Consider the following 25,520-nt stretch of genomic DNA (forward strand, 5'->3'; position numbering starts at 1 on the left):
ATGAATAGGCCCCAGACCCGTTCACAGACACGCGCTTCTCGAGAACAAGATGGACATAACCTGGTTGAGGAAAACGTCAACAAAGATTCCCAGGGGGGTGATACGTTTGTTCCGAGTTTGGTGGATGTTGACCGGGCTAACGAGAACGATTGCCGGTTTTGTAAACGACCGAATAGCGCGGAACGATTTATGGTGCAGTGTGTATCGTGTGAAAGATGGGACCATTTTGCGTGCGCAGGTGTTACCACAGAAACAGCGAAAGATATCGTTTACCGTTGTGCTCTCTGTGTTCCGCGAATACCAGTACCACCGCCGAGCTCTGCTACTGGGCAATCCACTTCCAGCAGCACTCGCCGAGCGAAAATTGCTAGGGATTTGGAAAAACTGGAAGAGGAACTAAAACTGCAGAATGACGCGGCAAATGCGAAATTGGAGCGGGATCGTGCCTACTTGGATAAACGGTACGAGTTACTCAAACAGCAAGACGATGTGGAGGACGGTAAAAGTGAACGTAGTTACCACAGTGGGCAGTCGCGTTCCAGAACTGCAAATTGGGTTCGAGAGCAAGCGGTTGCGACCGAGAAATCCGGCCGAGGTGTTGTTGGACAAACGCCTAAACCCGATGTTCGGACCAACGAACCTGGAACAGCAACAATTGAGAAACTGTGTGGTAAAATGACATCGACTCCCATAGTTGAATCGACTTTAGAAGGCAGGCCAAGAACGATTGACAGCATTTCTATCGGTTTCCTACCTGAGGGTGGCTCAGAGCTATCGACAGACATGTCCCTGAATCACATTCAAAAAGTCGATATCCAACCATTCGTTAACATGCTCGAGGATCAGCTAAGCTACCGGAAACCAACAGGAACTATACCCAAAACCGTTAAACCATCCTTCGAACAGTGGCAACGCGAAACGATTGGAGTACGCAAGGTTCGTGAGCTGCAGCAGATGCACGAAAAGGAAAACGACATTCGTAGGAAACGAGAAATGGAGTTGACGGAAAAGCTTAAACATTTGGATATACAGCGGCAAGCAGAGGCAGACAGAATGAGGAAGGTGGAAGCAGATCTTCGACAGCAACTGCAAGAATTTCGGGAACATCACGAAGGAATCTATAGACAGCGCTTGCTAGACTTGGAGAAACGTGACGACGAGCTGAACCAACTTCGACGGGTGGAAAAGCAGCTACGCGAAGAGTTCGATGTAGCTCATGGACGACAACCAAGCTTAGGGGATAGTGTTTTCAATATTAGTCCCCGAACAGGTAACATTCCTCCTCCTCCATCTGCTACGTCACCGGTAAGTACCACGATTCTGAACCAAAATGCAAATATGAACCCAGAGTTTTCAAATGTGTTTACCGCACCCATAAGCTCTCCAGTTGGGGCGCGTTCACAAATTTTCGTTGAACCTCAGGCACCCTCTCCACTAAATATTTTTCCTAATTACACACCACCAATCCAACCAACATACATTCAAACACACCCGAACGATTTTCAACACCCTGTAGAAAATAATACGCAGTTTCAGTATGGTCCAACTCCCACGCAAATGATAGCTCATCATGTGTTCGCTAAGGACTTGCCAATATTCGATGGGAATCCTCTTGATTGGCCACTGTTTATCACCAGCTACGAGCAGTCTTCGAATGCGTGTGGGTTTTCCGATTCCGAAAGTCTTTTACGCCTTCAGCGATGTTTGAAGGGGAAAGCAAAAGAAGAGGTTCATAGCTTTCTTTTGCATCCATCCACCGTTTCGAAAGTTATTTCCACTTTGCAAACGCTTTATGGTCGCCCCACACAAATCGTACATCATATGATAAGTAAAATTCGTTCCACTCCAGCCCCGAAAGAAGATCGGTTGGACACACTAGTGAGTTTCGGCCTCGCAGTGCAGAACATGTGCAGTCATCTGAGAGCGGTCGGCATGGAAAGTCATATGGGGAATACAAATCTTCTACAGGAGCTGATGGATAAGTTACCGCCTGTCGTTCAGTTTAATTGGGCACTTTACCAACATCAGCTACCCACAGTGGACCTTCAATCGTTTGGTCAGTATATGGAAATGGTTACAGCTGCCACGAGTAAGATTACGTTACGCCGGGATGATCGGGTCAAGTCCAAGAACAAAGCGTTCGTGAACACCCACACAGCCGTGAATATATCTGGTGATTTAACTGAAGTTCCTAATATAAACCATCCTCCAGATACGGGAGCAGAATTCAAATCGTGCATAGCTTGCAAGGGAAAGTGTAGGTCGATGGAAAAGTGTTCTAGATTTATTAGATGATCGTTGGTCGTTAGTGAAAGAACGCAAAGTATGTCGTCGTTGTCTTACGCCGCACCGTCGTTGGCCATGCAAAGGAGAAGTATGCGGAACCAACAATTGCCAGAAGAAGCATCATCGACTGCTGCATTTCGAACCAAAGGCTCCTGAGGCAACAGTTGCAACAGTTTCTATCCATCGGCAAGTGAGTAGTTCAATCCTGTATCGAATTCTTCCAGTCACTTTGTACGGTCCCAAAGGAAAGGTGGAAACGTTTGCCTTTTTAGACGACGGTTCTGCAGTAACATTGTTAGAGGACAATATAGCCAGACAATTAGGAGCAGAAGGAAAAGCAACGTCTTTGTGTATTCAATGGACTGGAGGCGTAACTAAAACGATTTCCGGAACCAGGATCGTGGAGTTAGAGATAGCAGCCAATAGTAGTGGAATTCGGTTTCCTTTGTCGAAAGTTTATACAGTAGATTGTCTTGGTCTTCCTGAACAAAGCATTAATTACGAAGCGTTGTCTAGAGAATATAGTCATCTCAGGGGTCTTCCAGTGGCGAGTTTTAATTCAGCAGTGCCAGGAATACTTATTGGTCTCAGCAATATGCATTTACTGACAACTTTGAAGGCCAGAGAAGGAGGTACAGGAGAACCGGTAGCGATGAAGTCTCGCAATGGCTGGTCAGTGCAGGGTTGCTTACCAGGGGGAGCAGAAAGTATGCCGCATCGTCAAATGCATGTTTGCGCTAGAGAGGAACAAGATCTTCATGAATATGTTCGACAGTTCTTTGAGTTCGAGAGTTTGGGAGTAACGGTGGCTCCAGAGAGAAAATCAGCTGATGATCTTCGAGCACAACACATTTTGGAATCTACAACGAAAAGAGGCACAGACGGTCGTTTTGAAGTGGGGTTGCTGTGGCGATACGATTACGTGGAGTTTCCCGAAAGTAAGCCTATGGCTGAAAAACGATTTAAATGTTTGGAAAAACGGCTCCATCAGAATCCAGCTTTGTACAACTCAGTTCGACAACAAATATTAGCATATCAGCAAAAGGGATACGCACATCAGGCTTCGGAAGCAGAAATTCAATCCTTTGATATCCGACGGACATGGTACCTGCCACTTGGAATTGTACTGAACGATAAAAAGCCGGGAAAAGTTCGTCTAATTTGGGACGCTGCGGCGAAGGTCGAGGGAGTTTCACTGAACAGCATGCTGATGAAAGGTCCAGATCTATTGACTTCTTTATTGTCCGTTTTATTTCGTTATCGAGAAAGGGAGGTGGCCATTTCAGGTGACATCAGAGAGATGTTCCACCAGATGACTGTGCGGAAGGAAGATCGCTCCGCCCAGCTTTTCCTGTGGCGGGACACTCCAGACCAAGATATCCAGACGATGGTAGCCGACGTTGCTATATTCGGTGCCACATGCTCACCTGCACATTCCCAGTATGTGAAAAACTTGAATGCAGCCGAACATGCGGACAGATACCCTAAAGCAGCAGCAGCGATCATGGATTCACACTACGTTGATGATTATCTTCAAAGCGTTGATACACCAGAGGAGGCGATGGAGTTAGTCGAGCAGGTGTCGAAGGTCCATGCCAACGGGGGATTCCAAATAGTTAACTGGTTGTCAAGCTCTAAATTAGTTCTGGAGAAACTAGGTGAAGTGGATCCTGCTAGCGTTAAAGCTTTACGATTTGATGGTGAGTCAGGAGAAGTAGTAGAGGAACGTCTTCTCGGAATGGTTTGGCAACCGATAACGGATACCTTCTCATTCTCACTGGTATTCCGTAAGGAAGTAACTGATTTGATCTTGGGTGAAGTGGTTCCCACAAAACGACAACTTCTTAGACTCGTGATGAGCATTTATGACCCGCTCGGCATGGTTTCAAATTTCGTAATTCATGGTAAAATACTTTTACAAGAAGTTTGGAGATCAAAAACCGGATGGGACGAACAGATTATCCCTGAAAATGTGGCACGTTTCAAGCTTTGGATAGAGTTTTTGAGGAAAATAGAAATGGTCCATATCCATCGATGTTACTTCCCTGGGTATCGCAGAGACAGTTTCCAGAGCCTGCAACTTCATATATTTGTAGACGCTAGTGAGCAGGCGTATGCAGCAGTTGCATTTTTCAGAATTGTGGATTGTGGTGTAGCTCGGTGTACCCTCGTTTCATCTAAAACCAAGGTTGCACCGCTGAAGCTGTTATCTATCCCACGTTTGGAATTACTTACGGCAGTTTTAGGTGTTCGGATTAGAAAAACGATTGAATCAGAGCATTCACTGGAAGTCAAGCAGACCTTTTTCTGGAGCGACTCTTCAACGGTCCTTGCTTGGATCAGGTCGGATCTACGGAAGTATAGTTTGTATGTGGGACACCGAATCAACGAAATTCTGGAATCGTCTCGAATCGACGAGTGGAGATGGATTCCAACTCGCCTCAACGTCGCTGACGACGCAACGAAATGGGGGAAAGGACCGTCGTTTGAACCGGAAGGCCGTTGGTTTAGAGCCCCAAGTTTCCTTTACGATGAACAAGGAGAATGGCCTAAAGATCGTGGTGTACCGGAAACAATCGAGGAGGTGCGTTCATTCCGTATCAACACACACGTTTTATCAGAACCGATCGTCGATCCCACTCCCTTTTCCAAATGGGAAAGGCTGTTACGTGCTACAGGCTACGTCCATTGCTTCATCGATTCCAGGAAAATGGAGTCGAAAAAATTGACTAGTGAACACCTAAGAAAAGCGGAGCAAACTTCGTGGAAAGTAGCACAAGCTGAGTTCGGTGAGGAAATTGCAGTTTTGAATTATAACAAGAATGTCACGTTGGAGAAGAAACGGAAAATTAAGAAATCAAGTCCGATAGCAAGCTACAACGCCTTTCTAGATGAAGCAGGCGTCTTGAGAGTAAGTGGGCGTTTGGAAGCGGCTGATTGGTTACCCTATGACGCAAAGTACCCTATAATACTTCCCAAAAATCATCGGATCACCGTTTTGTTACTGGACTGGATGCATCGGAAACACCATCATGCGAATAACGAAACAGTGACCAACGAAATTCGACAGAGGTTTCGAATTCCTCGACTACGAGTACAAGTGCAATTGGCCAAGAAGAACTGCATGTGGTGTCGGGTTTACACGACAGTGCCGGCAGCACCAATAATGGGGCCACTTCCCAGAGTGAGAATCACTCCCTTTCTGCGCCCCTTTACTTATTTGGGAATCGATTATTTCGGGCCATACTTGGTTAAGGTGGGAAGATCAGCAGTGAAACGTTGGGTTGTGCTCTTTACATGCCTGACCATAAGAGCTATACATTTGGAAGTGGCAGCGACGTTGACAAGTGATTCATGTAAGAAGGCGATTTGGCGATTCATTGCTCGTCGAGGTGCGCCTGAAGAAATTTATACGGACAACGGAACCAATTTCTTGGGTGTTAGTCGTGAGCTACAAGCAGAGATGCAGAAAATCAACAACGAACTTAGCAGCACTTTTACCGACACGTCGACGCAGTGGCATTTTATTCCCCCCGCAGCGCCGCATATGGGCGGGTGCTGGGAAAGGATGGTGAGATCGGTTAAGGCAGCATTAGGATCGATACCGACAGAAAGGAAACTTGACGACGAATCACTTAGCACCGTATTGGCGGAAGCAGAACACATGGTGAACTCGAGGCCGTTGACATTTATTCCGCTGGAAACAGAAAATGATGAATCGCTGACACCTAATCATTTTTTGCTGATGAGTTCTCAAGGAGTGCGCCAGGGTATGAAAAAACCAGGAGAACAAGCTGTTGCCTTCAAAAGAAGTTGGGATACGATACAATATGTTCTACGATGCTTCTGGAGACGCTGGATCGTTGAGTACCTACCAACCATTACACGTAGGACAAAATGGTTTGAAGAAGTGCGTCCGATAAAAGAGGGTGAGTTGGTTGTAATTGTGGATGAGGGTGTCAGGAATCGTTGGATACGTGGAAAGGTTCTGAAAACTCATTTGGGTAAAGATGGCATAGCCAGAGCCGCAGATCTACAAACAAACAAGGGTATTTTAACCAGACCGTTTACCAAAATCGCACTGCTAGATGTCGGAGTGCATGACACCGATGCAGAGACTACGGTGACATGAGGGGGAGGATGTTGCGTGCTATTTTAGCAATACTGTTTATAGTATATAGAAACCATAATGACAGTGATCTAGATACTTGTCAGAATAGGCTCCACTGCTTTGTAGAACAGGAAATAAAAATGTCATTCTGAAATCGATTGTGAACCATATAGCACGTTTATCGAAAGAGGTATCAAATCATCAAAATTTTACTAAATTCTTTATATTCGGCTAAACTCACAATCAAAGTTAAAACAGTTGTTACGAAAATAGTGACTAAGAGATTTAATATGTAAGTCATTCAAATTTGTTAACCTAATTTAATACTAATCAAAATGAAAAATAATTACAGTTTTGAGCTATCACATCCATAAAATAAACGGACGATTGCTTCAAATAACTCCGAAAGTTCGCGTAACAACAGTTGTTGTGAGTTCGATTCTCACTTCCCTACTGCACGTTGTTTTTATTTTATTTTCTTGTTTCTTTGTTTCATTATCCAATAGGAAGGAAACTTGTAAAAAAACTACTATGAAATGTTTTAAACTAACATAACCAAAGTATTAAAGTATGTAATACCTTTCTTCTCGAGCCATATCCATCATTTTAAGGGGAAAAACCCATTGAAACGAATAGAATATTTATGATCGCAAGCGCTCTGCTGCAGCAATGGCGGAAGTAATTGGCACGATAATAACGAACCCAGGAACAGGTTACTCAGCACAATTACATACCGCACATTTATCAGACCGATGTCATAGATCATTTTGGTCATTAAAATTCAACGCCACTTTCCTCGGAGGAACACCCCTTGGGTCCTTGCCTGAGGATCCATCGCAGATTTGAACAAGGCAAAACGTTGTGTGTGGTGGAGAGGGTTTTACGGGTTTGGGTGTCCTTTTCTTGATATTCGACCCGCTCTAACAAGGGACATACACAAGAAAGTGGCCGGCCTCATGCAGTCAGAAACAATCTCGCCGGTACAAATCATAACAGCAATAACGATTATAACACGAGTCCAGTTATAAATATCAATTAGCTCGCACTCTCCAGACACTTTTTCCTTTTTCTCGGGACGGTTGGCAGCGCCGTGCACTATATTTTCATTTCCGGACTCCGGCTCTTTGGGGATCCTCGGGGAGGCATCCCGGTTCCTTTCTTTGTGATTTTGAGGGCCTGAGGGAAGTCGAAGAAGTTTGAGCGGCAAAATTCGAGCACTCTTCGCGGTTACGATTTCTCACTTGTTGGCCTAGAATTTTTTTCAACGTTCACCAAGGTCCACTAACAAGAGGGAAAGAATTGGTTAGGGGAGAGACGGGCTATATGCGCATATTAAGGAATGCACTCATTTTCTCCCATATTCCAATAGATAGGAGTCTGAAAACGATAGGCACATGAGCGGACATCTGTTTTCTATAGTTTTCTATAGTTAAGAATGCCATATGGCCATATTTTATGGTAATATTTTGTTCATATTGTATTTTTATCGGATCAGTATGAAGTTCTTCTTTTTTCGCTGTAAGATCATGAGATGGGCGTAGATTTGATGTTTAAATGATAGAAAGTAAAAAATTTATAAAATAAATCTATTTTTCTTGATACAGGCATTTAACCTGCCTCGATATGGGCATTCAGAACCTGTCTCTTATTCCAATACCTTATTATCTACAACTTTGCCAGAAGCTTCAATTTGTTGAATTCCCGATTTCCAGATAAATAAGAAAGAAAAACCATCAAAATTTTTGTTCACAGAACCTGTACGCACAATAATTAAAGTTCAATATATTATAACAAAACTGACAAAAATCTTGTTTGAATTTTTAAATTTTTTCGACTTTATATAACAATTTAATTTTTTCATGCCATGTGTTAAAAGCGTACCCTCAAACTGCACTGATTAGATATGATGAATCTCTAGCCATATCGTCTATCGGCTGTATGCGCATATTACCTAACATGCGCATTTAGGAACACTTCCCCCTACGGTTTGGAAATGTTTAACGTAGCAAAGTGCAGGAAAACAGCTCTGGCTGGACTCTTCCTGGCAAAAGCTGCAAAGGATTCAAAAGGCCGCAACCGGCTGCAGAGAGCCGTTGAGAAAGAACCAACTAGGGAGAATTATTGTTCGCATCACGATGAAAAGTGGTTCCGTCATGGTTTTTATTGGCAAACTAGGAGGAAGAGGTCTCGGTTGGGGCTCTGCTGGATGAAGAAACCAGCTGTGGAAGTTCTTACCCGAAGCATAGAAGAGGGAATTTGTGGAACTGTTTTGCTGCTGAGGTTGAGGTGGCTTTCCGTTAGGAAGCACAAATTACGACCTTGCCTGAGATCCATTTGTTTCGTTGTGTCTGGCTTGTGGATTTGACTTATTTCTTTAGCAGTCAGCTCGGTAGTAGTGGACGCACCACTACATTTCTGAATATTGAGCAAATCGTTGGACAACACACTGTATTGAATAGTGTCCAAATAGCTAGAAAGGCTAGTTAAGTAAAACTTCTGGACTCAGTTGTAAAATCAGTTCGGTATTCGCATTTTTATGGTTCGAATCATCTACAAATGTGAACATATATATTGAGAAATCACTTAAAGCTAGGATAAAGCTCAGTGCCCTGGAATCTCGCTAATTCAGGTTTGACTGTTTTCCTTTATAATCTCTTCCATGTCGTAGGAGGAGCCGCTTCATGAGGTTTTGGTCAAGGTTTTTTTTCTATGATATTTTTCTCAAACAATTCATGAAAAGAAAAAAAACTTATATTTTGTACTACTTGGATACCCATTTTTTAATATTTTTAAATCAGTAGTTCTTTGTATTAAGATTCTTTGTATTGACGTTTCGTCCTAAAATCTTTAAAATGGTAAGCTGCATTTTCAATGAAACCTTGAGTAACAAAGAAGGGGGAAAACGATCGATGCATAAAATCTTCGGATTTTCTCAAAAGTCTGGTAGATTAAGTTAAAAGTAGGTAGAAGAAAGCCTTCAATTAAAAAAAAACTTATTCTTTACTCAAATCTAATCTACCAAACTCTTGAGCAAATTGAAAAATATCAACCATTGAAGAAAATAAATATAATTTTCGAAAGTTTAATTTCCTGCACTTAGGGGAGATAAGGGCAAAATGGCCACCTTAAGGAAAACGCTTATTTAACTCTTGAGAACAGCTATAATATGTGAATGATACCATTGTTTCGTGTTCAAACACTCGAATAGTCTATTGTCTAATTGGATCAAACTTGAAAAAGTAGATAAAAACGTTTAAAAATGCATTTTTTTTTTGCAAAAAGCTGAAAACCAGTCACTGTAGGGGCATAATGAGAACCTCCCTGGGGCAGTATAAGCACCATTAATCAAGACAAGATGAGCGTTTTCTGCCGGAGAATCTAGCAGCGAATTTGACTCGATGAAGTCAACTGAATAATAAAGGGTGATACGGTCAAAATTTGGTCAATATCAACTTGACGTGTTTCTTTCAATTTTGATTTTTTAAAACCTGAACACCCCTCATTTTGAAGGTGTGGGTGTAGAATGTTGCCCTTATTTTGATTTTGGAGCTCACTCTTCAGTTGTCAAAATGCCGTCCAAGGAAGAAGAGCAGCGTATTAAAATTTTGCTCGCGCATCGCGAAAATCCGAGCTACTCGCACGCAAAGCTGGCAAAATCGCTAAAAGTTGCCAAATCAACCGTTACAAATGTAATTAAAGTGCTTGGGGAACGTTTGTCGACAGCCAGAAAGTCTGGATCGGGGGGGGGGGGGGGGGGGGTGAATCGAAATCCGGAAGCCGCTGCTGAGACGACAAAGAGAGTTGGCGGTAGTTTCAAGCGAAACCCTAACCTCTCTCTCCGAGATGCCGCAAATAAGCTGGGTGTATCGTCTACAACCGTGCATCGAGCCAAAAAACGAGTCGGACTATCGACTTACAAGAAGGTAGTGACTCCAAATCGCGATGATAAACAAAATACGACGGCCAAAGCGCGATCCCGGAGGCTGTACACGACGATGCTGACGAAGTTTGACTGCGTGGTAATGGACGACGAAACCTACGTCAAAGCCGACTACAAGCAGCTTCCGGGACAGGAGTTTTATACGGCAAAAGGAAGGGGAAAGGTAGCAGATATTTTCAAGCACATGAAACTGTCAAAGTTCGCGAAGAAATATCTGGTTTGGCAAGCCATCTGTACCTGTGGCTTGAAATGCAGCATTTTCATAGCTTTCGGGACTGTCAACCAAGAAATTTACGTGAAAGAGTGTTTGAATAAACATCTACTGCCTTTTCTGAAAAAACACGGTTGTTCCGTACTGTTTTGGCCGGATTTGGCATCTTGCCATTACGGTAAAAAGGCCATGGAGTGGTACGCCGCCAACAACGTGCAGGTGGTTCCCAAGGACAAGAACCCTCCCAACACGCCAGAACTCCGCTCAATTGAGAAATACTGGGCTATTGTCAAGCGGAACCTAAAAAAGACCAAACAAACTGCTAAGGACGAGCAGCAGTTCAAGGCAAACTGGCTTTCTGCGGCGAAGAAGGTGGACGAGGTGGCTGTACAAAATCTGATGGTAGGGGTTAAGCGTAAGGCCCGGCAATTCGGATTTTAAAAAGCGGAAGCCTAACTGAATATTTTTTCTGAATTTAATACTAATTAAATTTGAAAACAGAAATTTAATTTGATTTTTAAAATAAACGATTTCACCACACGCGTTTTCCCTTGACCAAATTTTGACCGTGTCATCCGTTATCTACACCTCTATGGAATTTAAATTTTTTTCTAAAATTTTTAATTTAAAGTCTAAGATAATAGTCTTATTTTCCAATTTTCATGATGGAAATATTTATTTTGCTTTCGATATTTCTAATCTGCTTTCGATGCTATGCAAATAATCATGTTGTCAAAGTTGAGAGTACTGGGTGATAATTCAGTTATCAAATAAAATGGAATGAATTTTGTATTTTACAGCTTTAATCAAAGTTTATAAAAAGAATATCTTTTATGCCACATTTGCACGTTAAGTATTTACAATTATTGTTTGAAGACATCAGACATAATTAGTATTTCAAGCTTTCCGTTTGACACAAAAGTGAAAAGTTATAATCACTCAACTCCAGTTTTTGTATGGTTTTGCAAGAAATGCCAATAAATCTGGCAAAAACTGTACTTTCTGCTATGATTTTTAGCTATTTAACATCCCAAGTAACAATTTCAGCTTTATTATGGTCAGCAAAATTTCGTTTGGACTATAGCATTAATCTTCATAAAAAGCTAAAGCGCATTCTATATCATCACCTGGACTCTAATAAAGCCAAAATTAGAAACGTCATCATGACGTATCATTGTTGGTCATCAATGTTGGTCACCAAAGCTTTTAAAAAGCTATTATTTAACATGTTAGGAATCTTTGTTTTTTTTCGATTCTGTGAATTCTCGGAGTTTTATTTTTATTTTTTCCAGCAACCATAATGGTTGATGAATGATGATTGCATTATTGAGTTTTTTATGATCTGGTAAAATTTATAGCCAAAATACCAATATTTTACCCATATTATGAGCCTCTTTTGTACTGCCAGTCAAGATTTTAGGTAAAATGTGTATGAAATAGTATCTTAAAATAAATGCGCCTCGTCAAATCTGATGGTCGATCATGATGGAATTGATGAAAAATAGGCTTGATAAAATATTTTCCAATGCTTGCATTGTGAATCCATCAACATGGCGTCATTTTGTGCCCTTCGATTTTGCAACCAACATGGCGTGAGTCAATTCATAGTTTTATTATGGTTTAATGATGACCCCAAAAAAGGCGACGATTTGACGTTTCTCTCGCAAGCCAACCAATTACACGCTAAGGATGAGTTCCTCATTTCTGAGTTGTTAATCCTTAGTACAGTAAATGAGGACAGACATTTTAAATAAAAACGGATTGGTTGTTAATCACCCGTAGAATAAATCATGAGTTGAAGTCAAATTTCGTTGTCTGACGCCATCTTGAAATCCAAGATGGCGGCATCCGCTGATCTTTCAAATGTTGTAAATGACTTAAAATCGCATGAAACCCCATCAATATTGGTATTGGGTGAAAGGGATAAACGATTAGAAGTCGAATTTCGCTATCAGACGCCATCTTGAAATCCAAGATGGCGGCATCCGCTGAACTTTTATTGCTGTAAATGACAAAAAGTCGCATTAAACAACCATTAAACAACCATTATATGGGTATTGGTTGAAAGGGCTAAACTAGAAGAAGCCGATTTTTTTCTTTTCGACGCCATCTTGAAATCCAAGATGGCGTCTTCCGCTGAACTTTGAAATGCTGTTAGTCACTGAGAATCGCATGAAAGGCCCACAATATTGGTATTTGGTGAAAGGTCTAAACTATAAGAAGTCGAATTTCGCTATCGGACGTCAACTTGAAATCCAAGATGGCGGCTTCCACTGAACTTTAAAATGCTGTTAATCACTGAAAATCACATGAAACTCCCACAATATGGGTATAAGTTGAAAAGGATCAACGAGTAGAATACAAATTTCGCAATTAGGCGTCATCTTGAAATCCAAGATTGCGGCTTCCACTGAACTATAAAATGATTGAAATCATTGAAAGTCATTTGAAATTCCCACAATATGGTCATTGGGTAAAATGGCTTAATCAGTTTAAGTGGAATTTCTCTATCAGATCCTCTTGAAGTCCAAGATGGCGACTTTCGCTGAACCTTAAAATGCTGTGAATAACTAAAAAACCGCATGAAACACCCATAATATGGGAATTGGCTAAAAGGACTAACCTAGAAGAAGTCAAATTTTGCTATCAGGTGCATCTCGAAATCCAAGATGGCGGCTTTCACTGAACTTTAAAATGCTGTTAAACACTGAAAATCGCATGAAACTCCCACAATATAGGCATTGTGTGAAAGGACCAAACGAGTAGAAGTCGAAGTTTTCTATTAAACGACATCTTGAAATCCAAGATGGCGGCTTCCACTGAGCTTTAAAATTCTGCAAATGACTAAAAACCGCACGAAAGCTTTACAATATTGGTATTCGTTTTTGGCAACCCGCTCGAACATTTTGTGTTGTTCAAATCGAACGATTTTTTCCCCATTTTTGTTTTTACTTTTTACTACATTTTTTATCATGTTTTTGATGCATTTAGCACTTTTCGTGTTTTGTCGATAGTTGTTGTTTTTTGCCATTTGCTATTTATTGTCATTGTATTATGTCTATCATGCTAATGTGTCTAAATTGTATTGGTCCTATTAAAGTGAAAACTATAAGGTTATGTTGTTTCTGTTATTTGTTTGATTTAGGGACATGTGCCAAAATCGGATGTTTCCAAAATCAAATGTTGCCAAAAACGCTCGGGGTCTGTATTGTGGTTGCTTTGTGCGATTATGGGTCACTTACAACATTTCAGAGTAAAGCGGAAAGAGAAAATTGACTACTACTTGTTTAGCCCTTTTACCCAATACCAATATTGTTGAGGTTTCATACGATTATAAGTCATATACAACATTTCAAAGTTCAGCGGAAACCACCATCTTGAATTCGGATGGCGTCAAATAACTAACTTCGACTTTTACTGGTTCATTTCTTTCAACTAATTCCCATATTGTAAGGGTTTGAGGCGATTTTTAGTCATTTACAGTATTTTCAAGTTGAGTGGTAGCCGCCATCTTGGAATTTAAGATGGCGACGGACAACGAAATTCGACTTCTACTCGTTTATTACTTTCACCTAATAACAATTTTAATAAGGTTTCATGATATTTTCAGTTACTTACAATTTTGAAAAAAAAAAGCGGAAGCCGCCATCTTGTATTAATGATGGCGTCAAGCAACAAATTTTGTTCCTCCTATTTGAACTCTTTCACTAAATACTCATATTGTAGAGTTATTCATTCCACTTCCGGTAATTCGAAGTTTTCATAGATTTTTATAATTTTTTATTATTTTAACTCAAAATCAACACACAGAACTTATCAAAAATGTGTAAAAATTCGAATTCTAGTTCAAGTATGTGCTATCTAATCTGAGCGTGTCCTGATTTGACATCTTGATCGAGAACTGTCACTAAGTTTTATGCTGGTTTAATAATCAGGCACTGAGTGCTATTATAGAACATGCAAAAGAAAGCTTGGAGCAAACTTCTGAGTTTGTGTTTTATTATAGTTTAAACATAGCATTCATAACTCTTTATAAATAACTAAAACAGTATGTTTAATGGAAGATTTATGAGTGTTTTCAAAACTATCTAAAAACAGATGGTCGATTCAAAAATATAGGCATTTTGCATGACCATAATAAAACCATCATAAAATGGGCTGCCAAAAAAAGCCATAATAAAACCATAATAAAACATCGAAATGCTAGTTAGCTTGATCTGTGTTACTTGGGATGCCCGTATAAAACCGGATAAACTAGCAATATACTGAACTCATTTCCAGTCCAATTATATGTTTAAAATATTATGCTTTCTCTGGGACGGCATAAAAAAAATACAATGGGGCATTCCGAGAAAAATTACCCCAGGCCCCTGATGCCTTAATCCGGCCCTGCTTTTGGGTTTCAATCGTTATTGAATTCAAACATAAATTTCGAATGATGAATCTGAGTTTTCTGAGTTTTTTGCATAAGATCTACAAATCTGATTATGAAACAAAAACTCAGGATTTTTACGTTCCTTCGTTGTTGATTTCGTTGTTCCTCTTGCAGAATCTTACGCAAACATCAAAATTTTATTGAGAATTTAGAATTAAGAATTGAAAATAAGAATACCTCATTTGTTTTTCCTGTACCTTCATGGGGGTTTAACCCCCAAACCTCCTCCCCCCTGTCCGTTTCTACGACCATACTCTCTTTCAAGGGTATAAATATCAGAAAAGTTCATCTTTTCACACATTCAGAATTACAAATTTGACATCTGAAAATGTATCCGCCTTTCAACCGACTGTCCGTCTGCCTAATCATGAAAAAGTCAAACCTGATGTCCATCAGCAAAATTACTGTATAATCAAACTGTCATCGTCTCTATGATTCTGCCTAAAAACTTCGCATGTTAGACTGAAATTGCGCGAGAATAGCTGATTCTTTGTCTCTTGAAACGAATTCAAGTCTTGTCCAACAAAGCTGGGCATGTAGATCCGAGAAGCACCAAAACAAAATTGATATTAAGCATGATTTGTCTCACCAAAGTACAAAATTGTTCGCCCCTCCCGACGTTCCTTTCTCCCTCGGGGGGAATTTCCCGAAAGTATCTCGACTACCCATCACTGATTTATTCCACTTTTGGCCGGATTCTTTGCATGTCGTGTCGCCATGTTTTAATTGAAAAACCTCCACCGAAGACTGGAGCGCGGCTGAAGGCAAACAAAAATACACACCGGAGATTTTGAGGGATCCAGAATCAAATAGCGTGAAACGCGCCCGCCTTCCGGGACTCCTACCAACTTCTTGCCGGGGACGAGGACTTCGCGTCTGGTCTGGTAGCCGACTTTCCATCAGGGAAATTGAAAATTGAATGCCGGTCACGCAATCTCGATTGCACACACTTATACCTTTCTACCTATCTTGCTTACTTTCTACCACCGACTCCAAAGAAAGCGAACGAAAAGGTAAATGTGTTTGGGTGTGCGTGTGCCTGTGCGTGTTTCCAAGATGCGTTTGACTTTTCGTTGCTTGCAAACCACTTTAATACACATTAAACCAGGGAAAAAACAACAACAAGACTGAAAACAAGAGAGTGCTGCTCACGCATCGAAGCCCTTTGAGTGTGTTAAAAGTCTTCCGGGGTCTTCCCGACTTTTTCCGAAACCTGCCATTCATCGAGCAGAAGAGGCAAAAATGTTCCAAGAAAACAAAATACCGGGAGCTTTCCAGCAGGTCAGAGCTGAAATCCCAGCGGGAGAAAAGCGTAGGAAAAGTCCTATGAGCTATGCCGTAGTCAAACTTTTAAAGACCATCCAATGTGGCTTCTGCCAAACATCAACAAGCAACAGCACGAAAATAAATATTTGATCAACCGATGTCTCTCGTTTCGTCTACCGGTTGTATATTTTTTTTTTCTTTTCCGGTCTAGCAGTTTGATATTTTCGTTTTGCTTCAACGGTTTTTTGCCCAACAATTTTTTTTTCTCTTTCTTGAACCAGAATATGTCCAATATTTAATACCTGAAAAAACATGACTATTTTCTTTAGATACACTTGTCTAATAAAATTTCTTCGAAATTGAAACAAAGTCAGTAGCCAATCAACTGATAATTTTTGATTGATTTTTGTTCGAGTTGAAAGTCGTTTTAAAAATGATCAACCACAAGATAAGTTTCAGAAAAATTTCTCCCTTTACTTACATAACGATCTTCAGACGCAGGTCGGACACAGCATTTATGAAAAATTCTTCCCTTACACGAATGATTGCTGATTTGATTTGAATGAGCATCATGTATTCAGTATGACCCATTAAAAAAACGAAAATTTTGGTTTGTTTTTAGCGATTTTTTTAAGGATATTTTTTATGTATGTGTCAATTGAAGTAAACAAATCAGTAGTACATAGTGCCAGTTTTCTTTCCGCCTTTTTTTCCTATTGTCGCTAATTGTCCTTTTTTACCGTAACGAAAGGTTAATGGCATCAAAAATTTGTCTTCAACAATATTACCGCACAGATTGAATTTGAAATGTGTTGGGCGATCAAATAAACCTGAAAACAATAAAAAGTATTTCGGGTCGAATAAGCTATTCTGATCGTCCGAAAATCATCCTCACCACAGTATTTTTGAAAAGTTCAGGTGTAAACAAAAAGGAACCAAGTATGGGCGGTGGTCTCGCTTTGTACGGGAGAGATAAGCTAAAATATGAGGAAATCAGATGTGAGCATGAAGCTGGATTTCATCATATTCATATCAATCTGAAGATCAATGAACAATTCATCAGTATACATGCAATATACAGACCTCCTTCCTACAGCATAACAAAATTTTTCGCCAAACTTGAAACTAGTCTGTCAAACTTTAAACAAAGCTCCCCTTGCGTGATAATTGGCGATATAAATATCCCAATTACCAATATCGCTGCCCCAAATGATGTTGAGTATATTGACCTTATCAAATCCTACAATTTTTATGCTACAAATACGTATGTTACAATAGACTGAGTCGATTTGGGGTCATTTTTGAATTTCTCAAACCCTGGGGTCTGAAAAGCATTGTTTTGGTTCAAAACTTATCCGTGATTTTTTGCAGAATTTATAAGTAACGTTTACATGAGTAAATTTAAACTTTTAGGTTTGTAGGGAAAAATTGAATATTGAAAAATCCACATCATTTTTGATTCTTCTGTGAAACCGAGCCTCGTAATTGTTTTTGTGCCAATTTATAAATTCTTTGATGGAAATTTTTCGCTGAACAACTTTGTCGAAGACCGTCACTTCCTATCTTATTAGATAAACAAGTTATTAGCTGTTTAATAAGGGTATGTCTTTTGGCATTGATAAACAATAAATTCAATTGACATCACAGCTTGTGCCCCGCGAATTATTGCATGAAAAGTATGTATGCAATACTTCGCGTGGCACCCAGCAGGGGTGTCATTTGAATTTATTGTTTATCAATGCCAAAAGACATACCTCTATTCAAAAGCTAATAACTTTTTTGTCTAATAAGATACAAAGTTACGGTATTGGACAAAGTTGTTCACCGGAAAATTTTCTTTGGAGAATATATAAATTGGCACAAAAACCATATGCAGGCTCGGTTCCACATACGAATTTAAAATGATTTTGATTTTTCAGTACAAAATATTTAATTTTTCCCATACAAACCTAAAAGTTCAAATTTACTCATGTAAACGTTACTTAAAAATTCTGCAAAAAAATCATGGATGAGTTTTGAACCAAAACAAAGCTTTTAAGACCACAGGGTTTGAGCGATTCAAAAATGACCCCAAATCGACTCAGTCTAATGTTACAAGGCCTGTTAAAAGTAGTAACATTTTAGATCACGTGCTATGCTCTGAGATTCTCCAATCCAGGGCCGTAAATATAACACTTTTAACGGAAATCAGTGACCACTGCTACATTATTTCATCAGTTAGCTTACGACAAAGCTGTTGCTTACAGGAGCTTGAAAAATTTGAAATTCGGAATACTCTACTCAATGAAAAATTTGAAGCCCACGTGAGCAATATGAACCAATGCCCACCCCACGAACGCCTAATTTAAATTATTTAATTGTATAAGAGTTTGAGAGAAGAATGTTCATCAGTTTATAAAATAAAAGCGAAAATTAAAGGGTACTGCCCCTGGATCACGCAAGATATTTGGAAGTGGATGAAAATGAAGGACAAAATCCTTGGTAAATACAAAAGAAATCCGATGTGTATTTATTTCCGTGAACTTCTGAAGCACACTTCTAAAAAACTCCAAGTCCTGATAGAAAATACTAAAAGAGATTTCTACAGGAATATATTCAGCAACGCAAATTCAAAAAATATGTGGAAATGCCTCGCTGGAACTTCGAAAAGCGTGAACAAAGAAATTAAGTTAAATTTTGAAGGAAACCTTATAGAGGATCAACTACTGGTTGCAAACAAATTTAACGAGTTTTTCAGCAACATTGCCCTGCTTGCCACAACGATCACAAGTCGAGGTGATGTTAATAGGTTTTAGACTTTTTTTTTCATAATATCTTTATTTGAAACGGCTCATACCGTTAAGTTTTAAGTAGCCAAATCCGTTATTAGTTTTTTTTTACTATGGTCTGCTTAGCCTAACACTTTTTCAGAAGAAAGAAGAATGATAGGAATGCGAAACATGAAAATAAAAAGAATTATAGACGAAGATCGATAGCTTTTAGAAAAAGGTAGATTTCGAACATGTAGTCCAAGTCTTTCACAGCGAGCACGTCCCTCACTGGAACGTTGGTTGGTTTTCCTCGGGCCCTAAGGGAGTCTAATAAATTCGTTCTGGCGACAAGATGGACCTCACACGACCAAACAATAAGCCCGATGTCATGGTAACCTTGGCCGCAACTACACAAATTGCTGCCAGCAATATCAAAACGATAGAGTACCGCGTTTGAGAATTAATGATTGAACATGAGACGGGAAAATATACGAATAAAATCCCGACTCAGATCCAACCTATTAAACCAGGGTTTAAGGCTTACCTTTGGAATAATCGAGTGGAGCCACCGACCCAACTCATCCACGTCCCATTTGCGCTGCCAACTGACAAGAGAATTTCTCCTAACCAAAAAATAAAACTCATTGAAGACAATTTCACGCTGATACGTGTCGCCTTCCATCGCCCCTGCCTTTGCTAGAGAGTCGGCCTTCTCATTACCCATTATAGAGCAATGCGAAGGGACCCAAACAAAGGTGATGGCAAAGCTACGTTTTGATAAAGCAGTCAGAATATCCCGAATCTTTCCGAGGAAATACGGTGAGTTCTTTCCTGGTCTTATCGAACGGATTGCTTCAACAGAGCTGAGACTATCCGTGACAATGTAGTAGTGTTCAACCGGTTGCGAGGCTACGCTGTCAAGAGCCCAATGGATAGCCGCCAACTCAGCGATATACACCGAGCTGAAGACTGTACGAAGCACTAGAAATTTGGTTGAACACTCCAAACCCTGTACGATCATCGATGAGGGAACCATCAGTGAAGTACATTTTATCAGCATTGAAGGTTTCAGACTTTAACGCCAATAAGAAACTCAATATTTCTCCGACCCGCCAGTACACAAGAAGTCATTCTGCTGATCAAAGATCTCGAATCCATTAAAAGTGTGGATGACGACGGAATTCCGGTTCATTTTATCAAGCGACTTAAAATATTCTCGGATTTAATGAGAGACGTATTTAACAAGAGCCTTTCAAATGGAAGATTCCCCGATTGCCTTAAGAATGCCAGAGTTATACCTGTTCAAAAACAAGGACCAAAAACAGATTCTTACAACTATCGTCCAATATCAGTACTGCCAGTTTTGAGTAACTTTTTTGAAAAGATGTTGGTCTCTCGAATTACCGATTTTTCACGACAAAATAGTTCATTATATGAGTATCAATACGGTTTTCGCTTAGGCTCAAGTACCTATCTTCGATTTATTTGCTGATGTTTATCATGCAATAGAGGCAAAAAAGAAAAATGGTCTTCTTTTTCTGAATCTCAAAAAAGCATTTGATACTATCGATCACGCAATTCTTTTGAAAAAACTTGATTTCTATGGAATACGCGGACCTGCGCATGATCTCATAAAATGCTTTCTTTCGAATAGAAAGCAATTTGTGAAGCTGAATGTCTTTGAAAGCGATCTCCGTCCTCTCAAAGTTGGAGTGCCTCAAGGCAGTAATTTAGGCCCGTTGTTGTTCCTCATCTACATGAATGATTTGCCTAAACTAAATCTCCATGGAAAACCATTTTTATTTGCCGATGATACCTGCCTACTTTAAGCTGAAAAAACCTTTATGTAATGATCCAGCATAAAATCGAAGACCTGAGACTCCTTCAGGAATACTTCTGCGAGAACACGTTATCTTTAAATATATCCAAAACGAAACACATGTTTTTAAACCCTTTCTCAACTCATCTATGAATTTTTGTAGAATTTTTAAGTAACGTTTACATGAGTACTTTTGAACTTTTAAGTTTGTATGGGAAAAATTAAATATTAAGTTCTGAAAAATCAATACCATTTTCGTTTCTTCTGTGAAACCGAACCTGCTTTTGGTTTCTGTGTCAATTTATAAAATTCTTAGAGAAAATTTTCTGCTGAACAAACTTGACTATTGATTCATGTGGTCTGTTTGGGAAAATCAATGGCTTCGTACCTATAAAGCAACTCTCCATTATGTACCACGCGTACGTTCAATCCAAGCTTAAGTACCTAATATTCATCTAGGGAGCCGCTTCCCGTACTAGACTTAAACCTCTACAGACAGCTCAAACCCGTTATTTAAAAGCCGTATACAAGCGTCTCAGATTATATCCTACAATGAATCTGTATGCAGAAGCAGATGAATCTTCTTTACCAATAAATGCATTGAGGGAACTCAAGCAACATCCATAGTCCACAACCACCTACAAAACCCACTTGCACACCATAACCAAAATTACGAGCGCCCGGATCACTGATATTCCCTGAGAAATCAAAGTATCCTTCATATCAGCCAACCTACCACTGAGTTTGCTAAGAAAGCTTTCACTTACTATGGTAAGGTTTGTTACAATCAACTGCTTGAAAACATACGTGCTGAAAGGAGCATCACCAAATTCAAAGCTATCATTAAGAAACACACGAGAGCTCTATTGGCTCTCAGCCAACGTTCCGTTAAAATAGAATCTTCTCGCTGGGAACGCATAAAACACCTGTATCTGCATCACTCTTCAAATCACCATTTGTATCAAAACCAAACTAATTCCGTGCAAAAATTTGTTGTCTTCTCGCCACCAGCCGCCACCGCTTGCCACGATCCACCCACGTTAGAAACCATGTAGTAACTAAGTATTAATACAAATTGAATCCTGGATTTTTAAAAGTACTTGGAACGCACAAAAATGTTCTATGCTACTTTTTTAGACTTTTTATGTTCGTTCAGAAGTCCGATTCAAGCACTTATATTCAATTCTCTCGAGGACCTTTTACTCAGCCAAATGTGAACTTTTAATGCACAAGATTAAGTATCTATGCGACTTTTGGTTACTTGGGATTTGCTCTCAGATCAAAACTTAAATGAAAATTGAAAAAAACATTGTTACAACACCATTAGAAAAAATATTTTTTTAAATACATTTTAATAAAGAGGTGATGAGGAGGTTTTATGCCTTTGGGAGAAGTGGCTTGAAAAGTGCTACACTCCCAGGGGCTTTCCCTGCTCACACATTAAAATTGTTTGTTTAAATCACAAGATCAAAGTTTCCTCAGATGTACCGTAAACTTTATCATCATTGATCAAAAACACTGTTCTTTGAATAAATTCTCTTCAAACCACCTCATATCTATAGCGAACAATCTTGACTTACGTTTTTAAATTGACCTATTATTTTGTTCTAAATTCCAGTTTTTTTCAACAACGCTCTCAAAAATAGGACAGTAGGTAATTTTCAGTCCGATAATTCGAAGGAAAACAAAATAGCCAATCTCACCCGGACCAAATTGGAATCCATAGATTAGATCGGCTGATTCCAGTTACTGGTAGCTGCTCTCGGTGTGATTTGAAACGTTCCGGGAAAATATGTTGCGCTGCGGAAAATTCCCTCTGCCTGGGATCGAACGAAACCAAACCAAACGGAAAGAGATGGTAAGTCTAATCGGAAATATGTATTTGGAAATTAATTAAAATTCGATATTGGGCCCGGGGTGAAACTCGGCTTTCGAAGCCGGGCACTAAACCGAAAAACCCTTGGCCCGGCTACGAAAGTCGAGAAATCCGGACGACAAGCGATTGGGGGGATCGAAACTTTTTCCATCCCAAGGCGGAGCGCCGGATTTTATCGGACTAAGTAAATCTTTTTTTCTGTTTTTCTGGGCTGGCGGAAATTGTTCCGACTTGGGTTCATAATTCTTTAGTTGGTTTTTTTTCCTCATTTCGCCTCTGTTGATTCCCTTTTTTCTCCTTTATCCCAAACTTTACACTCCCTGTGGGCAACAATGGCGTCTCATCTGATTAGAAGCAATTAACATGGTGATGAGAGAAAATTTATTGAACTTTCCGTTTCCGGTCACGTCGATACTTCCCCGAGGCGAAAGTTGGGCTGAAAGACTTTTCATTGGCGCAGATGGGAAGAATACTTTTCGTATAATTTTTAAGACGAAGCTGGGATTGTTTGTTTTTAAAGTATTAATCCATTTGAGCTTATCTTTTTCCTTTTATTCTTGACTCGTGAAAAATGAAAAATGTGAATTTGAAATGTTGGGATAAAAAAAACTTTATTCTATGTCATTAGGATCAGATGGCCGGTGGGTTTAATAACACAAAAAATCATAAAGAACGAGTGAGCTTACAATCGAACATCCCTCAGCACATTCAGGTTTTCAAATTTACTACCCAGTTTTTCCTCAATTGTCCAATTCTCTGCTATCGATCGATCCACACCATCGGAACTCATGTGGAAAAATAATCACTTGGCGCTCCTGGCGGATCAATCAAATTTATCACATGAACTGAGTCGATTATTTTTATTTTCCCGACTAAGTTTTTTTTGTTCGTTTTTTTTTTTGGGCTATGCTCTTCATTGCCCAGCTCTAGGTTTGATTCAGTTGTTGCTATTGCATTTTTTCCACTTCAATGTTCCCTGATCCGGCATTATTGTTTCCGCTTGTGAGAATTGCACTTTTATGTATGTAGCTCTAGCTGTGGCACACTTTTATCGGCAATGCTCTGGACAGCAATTGTGTTTCGGTGATGGAGAGCTTCATATGGTGTGTCATGGTTCGGAATCCCCCGGATCAGAATCCGGTTACGGTTTTTGTCGATTCCTGAGCCGAGAGATGCAGCTTAATGGTATTATCCACCAAATGATCACCCGATAGTATAGGTTACAACAGATCCACTTCTCGCAAAATTGAATAAAAGATCCGCTTACAGATGTTCAACTTTAAAAGAAAATATTTTACAATACTAATAATTAAATACTGAAAATATTCATTGATCAGTCAAATTTTCTCGATCAATGAAATTTACTAATATTCTTCAAGAATTTCCAAAAAAAAAAGAATACCGAATTCGGTGTTGAGATTTTTAATATCTGACAATAAGCCCTTTGCCGAATTTTCCAATTCCCCCAGAATTTCTAATTTCATGATTTTTTAAAGATAATAAGTCCAGATATTCCAGTTGAGATTTTTAGGTGAAAAAAATGAAAGCACATCAATACGCATATTGACCTTTTTAACCGCCTATTTGCTCAAACGAATATTCGGCCGAATAGTTTTAAATTAGGTGTTTTTTTTTTGCTTTATTGCTAACTATAAGCCAAATAAGTAAAAAAAATATATATATAGTTTTCACTGTGTGTACTCAGGTGAATTATCTGTCTTAACTTTCTCAGCTTATTGACTACTACTCATGTAAGGGATTATAAATGAAAGGATGGGAAAGGGAAGAGGAAATGGATCTAGGATGAGAAAAAGGTTCTTCAAAATATCCCACGCCAGCAAGGAAACCATTTCCTGTCTCCAGAACTTCCAAGAGTCCATAGTTTCGCAAGATTAATCGCGTTTGTATTCGCTTTACTTTGGTAGACAACGATTTTTTTGGGATGACTAGACGTTTTAAATTTGTTTTGGAATTGGCGAAGCCTAGTAGCTCTCTACACCTATGCTATGTACAGTATGGTTTCGTCGAGGTGGGTGAGTGTAACTAGGCTTAATTTCATTAAATAGGTATCGTTTGAGTTAAAACTTGAACAGCGGAAAACTACTGATATTTTTTTATGGTAGGAAGCAGGCTTGAAAATTTTCATTCAGTCATATGGACGGCGAAATTTATTTTCGATCACTATACCCGAGAAAATATGATCAGTCATGGGTCATGTCATGGCAGAAATATTCCTATCATGTGAATGAAAAAACCGTTCATATTCACGTGAGGTAAATAAATGTCACGTATGAGAAGAGTGAGCAATGAATGAAATTTGGGAACGAAATGGAATCTTTAAAAAAGGCGCAGCAAACACTTATCTAAATACTTCGCTTTTAAAATTCGCAAAAAATACTATTTTTCATGAATTTTGAATCTCTTCAAAACTGTGTATTTTTTATTTCACTAGCTCTTTTAATAAGCGAGAAAAATTTCGCCATGGACACTCGGATCGTGACCAGTCAAAATGACTGGTAAAATTCACAACCCTATTACTCAAACAAGATAAATTTTTTCACTTGCTTTTGGTTTCATTTGCAATCTACATTCAAGACAATGAGCCCTAGTTGATTTATGGTGGACAAAAGTGTGTCATTCGTTATGAAATTATTGATTTTCGATGCGTAGTCATGAAGATTTGTAAATGCACAAGCACTTGACTCCCAATGTTTTGGTCTGATTTGTTGTTCAACTATAATCGAACTTTCTGTCAAAATTTGGTGAAATTTCATCAAGATTTGTAAAAATTATGTTAGATTTAATACATGTCCATTCGAGTAAACG

The 25,520-nt window shown here is 39.4% G+C and overlaps 1 protein-coding gene across 1 annotated transcript; it reads left to right on the top strand.

Moving 5' to 3' along the window:
• On the top strand, positions 1-6,418 carry LOC129742296 (uncharacterized). The gene is made up of 2 exons (XM_055734178.1): positions 1-2,257; positions 2,310-6,418. Exons 1-2 carry the CDS (start codon positions 1-3, stop codon positions 6,416-6,418), a joined length of 6,366 nt encoding a protein of 2,121 aa, XP_055590153.1.
• Positions 6,419-25,520: the final 19,102 nt, after the last annotated feature.

Source organism: Uranotaenia lowii, chromosome 2, assembly GCF_029784155.1.
Source record: "Uranotaenia lowii strain MFRU-FL chromosome 2, ASM2978415v1, whole genome shotgun sequence".
Lineage (NCBI taxonomy): Eukaryota > Metazoa > Arthropoda > Insecta > Diptera > Culicidae > Uranotaenia > Uranotaenia lowii.

Excerpts from the sequence above, each read along its gene's own strand:
- LOC129742296 (XM_055734178.1), top strand. The coding sequence starts at position 1 with ATGAATAGGCCCCAGACCCGTTCACAGACACGCGCTTCTCGAGAACAA. Across the intron at positions 2,258-2,309 it reads CATAGCTTGCAAGGGAAAGT|TGAAAGAACGCAAAGTATGT; the intron begins GTAGGTCGATGG and ends GTTGGTCGTTAG.